The sequence below is a fragment of the Sporisorium graminicola genome, chromosome SGRAM_20 (genome assembly GCF_005498985.1).
Source record: "Sporisorium graminicola strain CBS 10092 chromosome SGRAM_20, whole genome shotgun sequence".
NCBI lineage: Eukaryota > Fungi > Basidiomycota > Ustilaginomycetes > Ustilaginales > Ustilaginaceae > Sporisorium > Sporisorium graminicola.
In genome coordinates, this window is record NC_043729.1 from 60,474 (window position 1) to 73,092 (window position 12,619).

At 56.1% G+C, this 12,619-nt stretch overlaps 3 protein-coding genes across 3 annotated transcripts; 2 read left to right on the plus strand and 1 right to left on the minus strand.

Moving 5' to 3' along the window:
- Positions 1 to 78: 78 nt before the first annotated feature.
- EX895_003211 (uncharacterized protein) lies at positions 79 to 2,388 on the plus strand (the record flags this gene model as incomplete). Its single annotated transcript, XM_029883809.1, has 1 exon — positions 79 to 2,388. The coding sequence occupies one exon, from the start codon at positions 79 to 81 to the stop codon at positions 2,386 to 2,388; it is 2,310 nt and encodes a 769-aa protein (XP_029739615.1).
- Positions 2,389 to 2,785: 397 nt separating this feature from the next.
- Positions 2,786 to 3,196, minus strand: EX895_003212 (uncharacterized protein; the record flags this gene model as incomplete). Its single annotated transcript, XM_029883810.1, has 1 exon — positions 2,786 to 3,196. One exon carries the CDS (start codon positions 3,194 to 3,196, stop codon positions 2,786 to 2,788), a length of 411 nt encoding a protein of 136 aa, XP_029739616.1.
- A 7,515-nt stretch (positions 3,197 to 10,711) lies between these two features.
- EX895_003213 (uncharacterized protein) lies at positions 10,712 to 12,422 on the plus strand (the record flags this gene model as incomplete). Its single annotated transcript, XM_029883811.1, has 2 exons — positions 10,712 to 10,913; positions 11,044 to 12,422. The coding sequence occupies 2 exons, from the start codon at positions 10,712 to 10,714 to the stop codon at positions 12,420 to 12,422; spliced, it is 1,581 nt and encodes a 526-aa protein (XP_029739617.1).
- Between the last annotated feature and the right edge of the window lie 197 nt (positions 12,423 to 12,619).

Genomic DNA, 12,619 nt, shown 5'->3' on the forward strand with positions numbered 1-12,619 from the left:
TATCGCCTTGCGTTTGTCTCGTTCTCTTGCTTTCAAACCACCACCATCTCCCTTTCCCAATAGAGAGTATCTACAAAAATGGGCGTCATCACTCACCCCAACATTCGCGACGGATGGTTCCACGAGACCAACTCGCAGTGGCCCGGTCAGGCCATGAGCCTCGAGGTTCAGCGCATCCTCCACCACGAAAAGTCGCTCTTCCAGGATGTCCTCGTCTTCGAGTCTACCACCTTCGGCAACGTCCTCGTCCTCGATGGTGTCATCCAGTGCACGGAGCGTGACGAGTTCTCCTATCAGGAGATGATCGCCCACCTCCCCATCGCTTCCCACCCCAACCCCGAGCGTGTCCTCGTCATCGGCGGTGGTGACGGCGGTGTCCTGCGTGAGGTCGTCAAGCACGACTCGGTCAAGGAGGCCGTTCTCTGCGACATTGACGAGGCCGTGCCCCGTGTTTCCAAGCAGTACCTCCCCAAGATGGCCGAGGGTCTCACCCACCCCAAGTCCACCGTCATCATCGGCGACGGTTTCGCTTTCCTCCAGGACCCCAAGAACAAGGCTAGCTTCGACGTCATCATCACCGACTCGTCCGATCCCGTCGGCCCCGCAGAGGCCCTCTTCCAGCAGCCTTACTTTGCTCTCCTCAAGGGAGCACTCAAGCCCGGCGGACATATCTCCACTCAGGCCGAGTGTGTCTGGATTCACCTCAACCTCATCGGCGAACTTCGACGATCCACCAAGGAGCTCTTCCCCGTCGCCGACTACGCCTTCACCACCATCCCCACCTATCCCTCTGGTCAGATTGGTTTCGTCGTCTGCTCGCTCGACGCCAACCGAAACGTCCGCGAACCTTTGCGCGAGGTTCCCGACTGCCGTTACTACAACTCGCAGGTTCACAAGGCCGCCTTCACCGTCCCCGAGTTTGCTCGCAAGGTCATCGAGGATGGTGCTCCCGCCCCTGGCCGCGTGATCCCCACCGGCGAAGGTGTCTCCAAGACCCAGCGTGCCCCCAAGAAGGTCCTCCTCCTTGGCTCTGGCTACGTCGCTGGTCCTTTCGCCCGGTACATCGCCCGCTTCCCCGAATACAGCCTCACTGTCGCTTCCTCCAAGCTCGAGAACTCGGAGCGCTTGATTGAAGGTTTCTACAACGCCACCGCCGCTGCCGTCGATGTCAACGACTCTGCCGCGCTCTCGCAGATCATCAAGGGTCACGACGTTGTTGTGTCGCTGATTCCATACATCTACCACGCTGCCGTCATTAAGGCAGCTTGCGAGCACAAGGTCAACGTCGTCACCACCTCGTACGTCTCGGACGCCATCCGCGCTCTCGAAACCGAGATCCAAAAGGCCGGCATCATTGTCATGAACGAGATCGGTCTCGACCCTGGTCTCGACCACCTCTACGCCGTCAAGGCCATCGACGACGTCCACGCCGAGGGAGGCAAGATCAAGTCGTTCCTCTCCTACTGCGGTGGCTTGCCCGCTCCCGAGGCTGCTGACAACCCTCTCGGCTACAAGTTCTCGTGGTCCTCGCGCGGTGTCTTGCTTGCCCTCCGAAACACGGCCAAGTTCTGGCAAGATGGCAAGGAGCTCACCGTCTCCGGTCATGAGCTCATGGCCGCTGCCCAGAGCTTCTACATTAACCCCGCCTTTGCCTTTGTCGCCTACCCCAACCGCGACTCGACCCCCTTCAAGCAGTGGTACAACATCCCCGAGGCCGAGACCGTCATTCGCGGTACCCTCCGATACCAGGGCTTCCCCGAGTTTATTCTGGCTCTTGTCAAACTCGGCTTCCTCGACGAGGAGGCCAAGGAGTTCCTCGCCTACAACACAAAGGCATCGTGGGCTGAGGTTACCGCCAAGATGGTTGGTGCCAGCTCGACCTCTGAGACCGACCTGATCGCTGCCATCAAGGCCAAGGTTTCGTTCAAGTCGGCACAGGAGGAGGAGACCATCATTCGCGGTCTTCGATGGCTTGACCTTTTCAACACCAAGGCTCCCGTCACTGTTCGCGGCACTGCTGCTCAGGAGGCCGAGAAGGTGGCCGGCAACCCTCTCGACTCACTCTGCGCGACGCTCGAGGAAAAGTGCGCTTACGCTCCTGGCGAACGTGACATGGTCATGCTGCAGCACAAGTTTGAGATCGAGACCGCTTCGGGAGAGCACAAGACGCTCACCTCGACCTTGCTCGACTACGGTATCCCGCACGGCGTCTCGTCTATGGCCAAGCTGGTTGGTGTGCCGTGCGCCATTGCTACGCGTCTCATTCTGGAGGGTCACCCGGCTCTGTCCAAGACCGGCATCCTGGCTCCTTACACCAAGGAGATCTGCGACCCTATCCGCCTCGAGCTGGAGAAGGAGGGCATTGCTCTCGAGGAGCGATACGTTTGAAGGCGTATTTACGTAAAATGAAGTTAGCCGGGGGTTTTTTATGATGCACACACGGTGTGTACGTGTTCGACGTTCAGGTTTTTGAGACGCTTTTGTGGAGTCTCGGTTGGTCGGTCGAATGCACACACATACAGTACATGCTACTCGTCTTATCGTGTGTCGAAACTTTATCGTACGTCGAAAGCTTATCGCGTCGCAATTGACGGTACTGAGGAAAGGAAAGGAGTTTTCTGCCGGCCCTGGACAACAGGAATCGGGGCGGCTCAGGCGCTATGGTGCCACTAGCTTAGCGACTGAAAATGATGCCTGGTGAGACGGGAAATAGACAAGCACGAACGAGGCAAAGATGAGCGAGATGGGTGAGTCGGTGCTCCCGCCCACCCGCCAACAGTGGCTCTCAGTCAAGAGACGTGCCGAGGCGGCCCTCGTCGTACGCTGAGGTTTTGACTTCGGTGCTTGCTGGAACCTTGTGAATCGTGGCACGGTCCACGTCGAGGTTGCTCACTCCGACATGATCGACAAGCGACGAGGTCTTGCCGGGGACGTAGTAGGCATGCTCGCTGTTGTTCAGAACAAAGATTCGTGCGCTCGTGCCACTATTGGTCAACCGGATACCTCGAGTCTCTTGTTCGATCGTGGCAGGTTGCGTTCTCCAGTAACTTTGGAGCTTAGTGTGCTTGTGACTCTCGGCCTGGTTGAGAGATGGCACATGGGCAGGTTGGACACGCCAGATAGGCTGGCCTACGTGTTGATCGGAGATGAGCTCGAGGACAGAGCCCCGCCGTGCGGTTCTACGAAGCGCGGGCATTGCCACGGGTGGTTGGAGCGAGTAAGAGTTTCCATCAGCCGTTTGTCTACCTGTCGTAGAAACGTCCCAAAGAGATCCAGCGGGTGTGAGGGGATCCACATCACGGGCCACGGATCCGAAAGCTGCTTCAGCAGCATCTGCGACTTGTGGAAGTTCCTGATAGGAGAGGATACCTGGCGCTGCTCGACAGAAGATGGCGACGAACGAAAGGAACACGCACTTGCGGACGTAGGAGGCAGAAAGAAACGAGACTATCGAGAATCGCATTCTTTGAGACATACAGTACTCGTGTGATTGGGTTGACACGAACAAGATTGAAGGCGATGGATGGTGACAGAGAGGGAAGAAAGCGAAGCTGGCCGACTCACTATTTATCTCTCAGCCACCCCCCTCCTCCTCAAAAGCGCCACCCTAACGACAAAGCACTATCTCTACGACAAAGTTATTCTTTCAAGCCAAAGTCATGATGTCGAGAGCCCTTTCATTCGCCTGGATCCTCGCGTAACGGGACGACAAGCCTATCGAACAATGCCTGCCCACCCTTGCCCCACCTAGGTCGCACTCAAGGGACAAACGCCAAGAAATCGATCAGGCTCTTGTCCCGGTCAGCACTTGCCGTTTTACCACAAAGATGAGATGAAGACCGCCGCTTTGCCACAACGAGTCCAATTGAAGAACCGTGGGTGGTCTTGGCAGCATCAAACTACCACGTTCTGCTTTCATTCGGAGGGAGTGGCATTGTACTTCATCAACGTCAGTGGGCGTCGGGCGAACCAGGTCGAGCCTGTGCGCCAGCGGAAAGGTGTTCCGTCCAGACCTCCAAGTATTGACGAAGCAAATGCGAGCCTCGAACTGAGGATCGAGAGAGTGCGAAAGGCTCTCTTGGGTAATCATCTCGTGAACCCACACGGCGACAACATGTGGTGTGGACAGCTATCGAGCTTGGACTTCCGGAGCCACCTTCCACCCTAAAGTCACGACAGCATTCAGTGTCATGGGAGGGCTTGCTTCTTACAACAAACAACACTCACACGGGGCCGCGCGCAGTGAGTCCATGTCCACCTATCGTTGCCAGGATCAGGGACGGGGAAAGTAAAAACAGCACCCCACGCTTTCATCTGCACGGCTTTGTACGCCGACTTCAAAGCTCAACCCACTCGACCCATTACGGGACAGCAGCAACTTCTCTGCACCGGCAGAACATGTTTCTTTTTGCTAGCTTCGACAGCTTGAGCCCAATCCGTCTCACGAGCTGCTGAACGAAGTTGACGAACGGTACGACAACGGCTGCAGACGAAGGGAAATCTTTGAAATGTTGGTACCAAAGTTTCTAACAACTCCCGTCCCATTTTACGGACCAGGCAAGCGGGTGCATATACCGAAACACCCCAGCAGCAAAGGAGGAAAGAAAACTTGCAACCGCGGTTCTGTCTTCTCTTTTCTTTTCTTTATTTTGTCTATTCGAAAATATTTAAAACAAAGAGAAGGAGCTGCGCGAGGTGTCGCAGCGAGAAGCTTTTACCCGCTGCAGCTAACACGAAAGCATGTGGTTCGCCAAAAAGTGAATCACGCCCCTCAAACTAAAAAATCACTTTGCAGCGTGCATGGGAACCTGGCCGTGGCTCAGACAGTAAAACATCTGATTCTTGCACTTCTTGGACCAAGATGCAAGATGGCTAGTGTTTGCTACGAACCGGCGTGCATGCATTGAGTCTCTTTTCCCTCTCCCCATCTTGCTCCACGGACCCCGAGGCAGGCGCGATTAGCTCAGATTTGCTGTTCTCTGAAACCATCTTGTCACGGCTGGCGACCGTCCACGCGCAAAATCGACATCGATACCCCGCCCACGCTGATGTTGTTTGGTGTCGCCCTCCTTCCTTGACAGTGTAGACATGCGGTGGCGGCCAAGAGGCCGTTCGGGACTAGTGAATGTTCTTTGTAGAAGACGCCGTGCACACTAAAGAGCATCGCAATCGCCCGCAGTTGATTGGAAGAAAAGCCCTTGTTCGTTGTTCTCACCAGCATGATCGCTATCTAGGCGAAAAACAGACGGGCTGCAAACACACCTTCGCTAAGGTTCGAAAGTGCGAGGCGAAGTTGACAGAGTACTGGTACCGAATTTCTGCTTGTCAAAGGCAACCCTGTTAGCATCGACGGATATGCCACTTCTGCCGGCGTCTAAGCGAGAGAGAGGGGGAGAGGGAGAGAGAGAGAGAGCGTGTGTGTGTGTCTCGAGCGCAGTCGAAGTCTTTGTCATCCACAATCTCTTGAAAAGTTGAAAAGGTCGCCACCATCATCACTTGTCGCCACCGAGCGATGGTGTGAGTGGCCGATCTGGCAGCCCACGCTGCTCGCTTATGTCTCTGAGCTAATTAGCTCCAAGACTTGCCCCGGACTCCTTGCACGCTGCAAGTCTCACTGCTAGCCTTCTCGCCTGGAACAAATTCCGTTTTCTACCAAATAGACGCTAAGATCCCACCAACACGGTAAGCTCAAAAACCGAACAGGAAATTCGAGCACGGTCAGAAGGGCAGAAGAGTGGGGTAACAGATGTCGCCAGCGGGGACCAAGCACCACACACACACTCTCTCTCTCTCTGTGCCCAACCGACGCGCCAAACACACACCCACCTCGGCGATCAAAAGCATTCGCTGTCTCCCTTGCGCAGGTCGGGTCAATACTGGATAAGAAGTCATGTGCACAGAATGCTTCCAGGTCGGGACCGGCTCACAAATCGCGCGTGGGTCCAGGGTTGAATGCATGCCGGCTTGGCATCGATAGACACACCTCTTTTGTCGCCGTCGCCTCGCCAGCTACATCTCCGACTTCACTCGAGCCCGTCCATTCACAACGGGCAAACAAGTCTGTGTTGCGTCTCGGCTGAAAGCCGCCGTCGTCAATTCAAGCAGCCACCGACGTGAACGGGCAGGCAGCAATTGAGCGTCTCCGCTGGTGGAGGACAGTGGGGTGACGTCATGACATGGGATGGCTGCAACTTTGCTTCTCTGCAAGACGCATTTCGAGGGCGGGCGGTGGGAATTTCGACGAGAGACCGGGAGAAAGAAAATCGGAGCAGATCAGTCCGGTCGATTTTCTCACCGGCGTTCTGAGCGAGCCCTTTGCCCCCACCCGTTGGCGGCCTGCTGACTTCGGCGAGCTTCCGACGGTGCATGGCCAATGATGGCGTGCTGATACCGGCCTGCTGCGCCGAGACACAAACGACAAAAGAGCAAACTTCTACACTTTGTTTGAAAGCGGTAGGAGCCAGATAGAGATACTGTCGAGAATCCCGAACTAATCGTCTCTCCAATCTCCCTTTTTGGTAAGAGAGAAACCCGAGTAAGCCTCCCTGGCTCTGCCCTGATCCTCGCTTCGATGGTGGCAGTCTTGCCAGGCATCAAGCCAGTTGCCATGGATCAGCACTCGGTTCCGGTAGCACTCGGCTCCGGTGTCCTCAGACATAGGCTTTCGTGCTTCGGTTCGGGTAGAAGAGAGACAGGGCGAGAGAAAGGAGGACATTCGCTGATAAACAACCTTGTACTCACCAGCCTCGCCATAGGGTCTCTTCTCTCGGAAGGGTATGCCGACCTGCTTCTTGTCGGCTATCTTGCATTTGACTCAGCTGTTGTGCAATGTTGGCATAGCGGAAAACACGGGTTCGTTGGGCAAAGGCTACCATATGAGTACGTCGGCTCTTGCTCGAAGGTGGCGCCGAGTAGCAGACTCACATGCATTGACAGCAGGTGACAGGGAGCGGGTGGGAGCGTGACATGCTCAGGCTTGTTCATGGGGATAAGGTCATAGCAAGCAGCGCCTTCCTGGACTCACGGATGGCACACCCGACGACATCTCAACCTCGACGTGCCAGCAACGTCAGGAAGAGGTGGCTTGTGCATCACATCAGTCGCCAGCTTTTGCAAATTTCAACTCCGACCAAAGCAAATTGGCACGCAGCGGTCAAGAGAAAACCAAAAACCAGAAAGGAGATGACGGCTTTTGCAGAGAGCTTCTCAATTCCTGCGGCATTTGAGCTGCGATTTTTTCGCCGGTCCGCGCTTGGGCTTTTTAGAGTTATTTTTTCGGCATTGGCATCTGCAGCATCAGACAGCGGCCAGGGGTGTGAGTCTGAGCAGGAAATTGGTCGCCTGACCCGCCCGCCCATGCCGTTTTCAACCAGCAGCGACCAACTCGGGCAGGCATCGGCAACGGAACGCGCATGATCCCAGTCGCATGGCACACAAGAGGAGGTTGCTCGTTCATCTCGGCGGCATGCTTGGTGTGCGTATCGATCTAATTAGCGTGAGGCTGGCGGGCAGCAGCGGCTGCAGCAGCAATGGCAAGGCGCATCTTGATCGCGTGGAGACGAGGCAGACACTCCTGGCGTCTCGGAATTCTCCCGTTTCTGGCACTCCTCACGCAAGACTGACTGGCAAGAGAAAAGGATGAAGTACGACAGAGGCCGAGCATGGGCGTTACATTCGACATTTGCGTGAAAGGCTGTGTGGTTGCGCGCGGACTTTGAATCACAAACAGTCTTCTGTATCGGTGTTGGCCGTCTGGTGTTGAAATCTCTTGACGCCCTCCTGTCCCCTGCTGATCGTGTCGAGAGGCCGCTGCTGCTGGTGACGTTGAGACCATATCGCTCAAGCAGCATAGCCGCTTGATATTCTCAGCCCCTAACCTGCAGATCGTTTCCCATCTCCGCCGCCACCACCCCTGCCTATCGTCTCGCCTCTGGGGGCTTTGTCGCTAGCTGAGCTGATTAAGCCTATCTGTCAAAGTGAGCACGACATCCTGATATCGGAAGACCATGCGGGAATGGAAATTATGTTGGTCCATTCCGGCCGCCGTTCCCGACGCAGGCTCAGAAGCGGAAGCGTCAGTATCCCACCGCCCGCTATCGATGCAATCGAGAAAGCACCAAAGCAAACTCAAAGTGAGACAGGGTGATGATGGAGAAAGGCAATCCGCTCGGCGTCGGAACCGAGCGAGCGAACGGGCAAACACGCAAAATTCAATCTTCCGCCACACTTGCAGTCGCTCGAAAATGCTTCGAACGAGGCTCTGCAACGTGACCAATAACGATATCAATCTCAATTCGGCATCTGCCCCGTTTCGTCAAAACCCAGCAGTGATGACCACATTTGAACAGGCGGAGCGTCAACCTCGAGAGCATGTTGCTCCTACTCCGTCAGTCATTGTGGGAAGAGCAAACGAAGCTCCGCGGTGCGAATCCGCAGCAGTGACTGTGGGTGTGAGCAAGTTGGCAAAGGGCGGGATGGCTCAGCGTGTCCGCAAAGCTAAATTGAAACAATAAAGTCAAAAAAAAGGGGAAAAAAAAGATAATTCATTTAAAAGCCAGAACGAACACCCAAGCGTGAGTCGGGGTCTGAATGCTGGGAGACGCCCACAGCTGCGGAGTAGCACTAGCCGAGGTCCAAAAAATAGATCACATTCGAGTCCACGAAATTCGTGTCCACGCATGAGCATGCAATGGCCATTTTTTGTTAGGTCAGGCTGAAGGACTACGGGAAGATTTGACTCAAGCGCTCTGTCATTCGCTCTTGCGTCGGGTGGCCAGCAATGCAGATCTGGAACGCTGCGCCATGCACGACTGCATCGCCCGTCTGCACTGATTTTTTCTTCACTTCTCTGAACTTTTCTTCGCTGGAACGAACGTCGCTGGACAGGGTTAGTGGACAGGCAATGCAAGTCGACGCTTGCTCACGCCTAGTTCGTCGCTAGCTCAAGTGCAGGCAGAGCCTTCCATTTGTCGCGGAGCCGTCGGCGAGCATAGGCGGATCTCTCGTTTCGAATCTTGAACGTGGAAAGGGCGATGGATGACCCATCGTCTCCGTTGGAATTTGAGAACTGTTTTTGAAACAAGAAAGATATAAAAAAAAATCAAAAAGGGGACTGTACTCTATGCAGCAGACGTTCTCTTTCTTGCACAGGCCATTCGTTGACCTTGGCAGTGTCCACTCGCTTTTTGCTGCGCGTTGCGGCATCGTGATCCAATTTGATGTGGATACAGTAGAAAGAATTTTGGTTCCGCCCGTGCTCACGGAGTGCCTACGGAGTCGCTGTGGGCGACATTCTCTCTCACAATTTATTAAACACGGATGGCTTCGGCTTCCCGCTGCTTCGACCGTTTCAATCTTGGATGAATGCCCCGCTCTCACTCTGCGCTTCCTTGGTGGCTTCTCATGGTTGTGCCGCCTGACCGGTACCGTGCCGCGCCATGTCCCCAAAATGGAACGAGTCCGCTGGGGACTGCACCTTACGTTGCTGCCGCTGGCCAAGAATGGCAAGTCAGCAGGGTATGAGTGAGCGAGCGCAGCAACCCAAACATGGACTTTCAGCACAAAACCAAAAATAAAGTCAATTGCTCTTTCTTGGGCTTTTGCTGCTGCTCCCGCTCCCGCTTCCTTGCGATCTGCCCTCGCTACGCTGGCGACGAGCTGTCAAAGCACGGAGTGCAACTCACTATCCTGCATCATGCCTGTGCGGCCTCTTCTTCTCTGGTCTTGGTCTTTTACCAGGTAGACAGACAGAGCTGCATCGCTAGCTCGTTCTGAGATCTCGTTCAGAAGAGTGTCTATGCCGCTTAGCCCTCTGGCACACTCTCTCACTCCCCCTCTCTTTCTCTCTCCAACGTCACCGCTTTGTCGGGGGAACTCACACTCACACGCACGCTCGCTCTTCACTCTCTCCTCCAGTGCAGTTTCATCCTCCGCCTGACGACCGCCTATCCCTCTCTCTCTCTCCTCTCCTTCTCACTATCTGTGTTGCATGGTTCACCTGCTCCTGCACACTCTTCTCTCCCGCCTTGCCGCCCCTCGCCTCTGCCTCGCCTCGCCCACGCTTTGCCTCGCTTTGCTTCGCTTTTGCTCTGCCTCCTCCGCTTGCCCCCGGATAACACACAGACACTTCGCTTCGTCTTTGCCCTCCTCTGGTCTACATTGACAGCTTGGTTTACAGCTGCGGGCAGTCTTTGGTTCCCACCTTCCATCAACCCTCGTACGCCGTGGATGCATCGCCTCACTTCCCGACCATCACCTCGCCACCCTTCTCTCTCGGAACCTTTTAATCTCGGCCCTTTGCGACACGCCCTGTTTGCTTGCTCGCTTCGAATCGCTACTCGCAGTCTTGACTCGCCTTCTATCGGTGTCCAGGCCACGCCGCCACAGATCCACGACCACCATTCCCGGAACAGCCTTAACAATCACGCAGTGACCTCTTCTACAGATCAATTTGTTTTGTGACCAGTTGTCAAAACGATCGGATTACCCCCGCTTCAGACTCGGCAGGATCATACCTCGACACTGAGCGCAAAGTAAGTTCAACACCCGCTTCCTATCCGCGCGCCGTGTCTGCGGGACATACAGTTGGAGGCAGAGCTGCGCACAGCTCATCGTTGAATCGCTTCCTGCGTTTTCCGCGCTTCAACGGGAATGGGACAAGCGCTGACATTGACTTTTTGCCGCACTCTCGCTCATTGCGCACAGCACGTACATGGAGCAGACCAGCTACCCTGCGCATTACGGCGCCTTGCCGGATCGATCTGCGCAAGTGTTTGGCGCAGAATCTCACGAACCTCGTGCACCGCGTCCCTTTGAACCAACGCATACCTCCTCCACCGACCCATACGCCACAGGCACAGTTGCATCGCATCCACAGCCTGGTGCCATAGCAGAGGGACACTCGCCCATGTCTAGTAAGCATACACTCGACTTGCCGCTTGAAAGCGCCACGACTTGACTGGGTGACGAGAATTGGTTTGGACTGACTTCCCCTTTCGACTTCATTTCGTTGCTGTCCACGCCCCGTTTCGTTCCGAAAAGCAGGCTATCGAGGAAGCTTTTCGCACGCCCCTAACATCGGTCTACCGCACCACCGCCAGGACTCCATTTCATCCATCTCATCACCGCACGACGTGACCGGCGGATGGGCACCTTCTTCTCCCGGCTTGACCGCAAGTCGACACGCCTCCATCTACTCGCTCAACGGCCAATTTGATCAGGTTGGCCTGGGCAGCAGCATCGACAGCGGTTCGACTGCCAGCCACTTTTACGACCAGTCGCCGCCCTTGCATGCGCAGGTACGCTATGCGCAGGGTCAGGCCGCAGACGCGCGCCGCTTCTCGCTCGATGAGCGCGCCATTCGCACACAGCCTCAGCTGGGCAAGTCTGGGATGGTCTCTGCTGACTATCAGGTGCCTGGCTCTTCGGGTCGTCACTGGCCATGGGGTGCCAACTCGTCCAACAGCATTCACGGCCGCCACGCTTCCGTCTCGGCAGCGCCTCCTCAGGGCTACGACCACAGTCGCATGGCCTATGGCGCCAACTCGGGCCTGCAGCCTGGGTACGGTTACGACGCCAATGCAATGTCCGCCATGTCGCCTCAGCGCTACCGTTCGATGAGCAGCTCTGCTGCCAGCGGACGCGCGTACGGTAACGCATACGGCGCTCCCGGCACCGCTGCGCATGCTGTTGCCGCCATGGGTTATGGCATGGCCCCGCATCTCGGTGCAGGTATGATGCTTGAGGGTGATATTCCGGGCGGTCCAGGTCCCGCTCGCAGAGCCAAGTTCAAGCGTAGCCGAACCGGATGCCTCGTCTGTCGAAAGAGGAAAGTCAAGTGCAGTCAGGACGGCACGCCCTGCAAGCAATGCCGCATCGGCAAGCGTGACTGCCACTACGACGAGAACCCGCAGAAGAAGAAGTCGACCAAGAAGGAGCGTTCCGCGGGCTCGATCGACGCCAGCGGCTCGGAAAAGAGTGTCAACGGTCTCGCTCCTGCGCTCGCCCAGATCGGTGGGGACCAGCAGACTAACGGCCACCTCGGTGCAGCCGATGCCTACTACGGCACCATGGGCGGACTTGATCACCGCGCCGATTCGAACGGCAGCAATGGCGGTGTGACTTTTTCGATGCCATTTGCCAGTCAGCCTGCGTCGGTGGCGACGCACTCGTCGGCCACGGACAGCACCTGGTCCAACCCTTCGCCCTTTGCGCCTGGACCGCACGGGGAGACGCATCCCGAGACGCACCAGGTTGCAACGCATTCGGATGGCTACGGCTGGCCCACCAAGCAGGAGCACGACTCTACCCAGGCTCCTGCGCCTTACGGTGATCCCTCGGTAGACCGCAGTGCTGGCTACTGGAACCACCACCCTACTGGCTATGCACCTCGTGCTAACAAGCTCGAGGTGTCGGAATCTTGAAAAGTGCATCTCCTCACGCCTCGAATCTTCCCTAGACGCATTGGAACCGCCTTTTCTCTAATTAGAACAACGATGGAACGCTTCTTTCCGCAGATATACCTACCTCTTCTTTTCTCTCTCTCCATCTCGTTCTCTTTTGACTCAGTAATAATCACTCGCAGACGCGCCGTTCTCCGACCGACAGCTTCATCATCGTT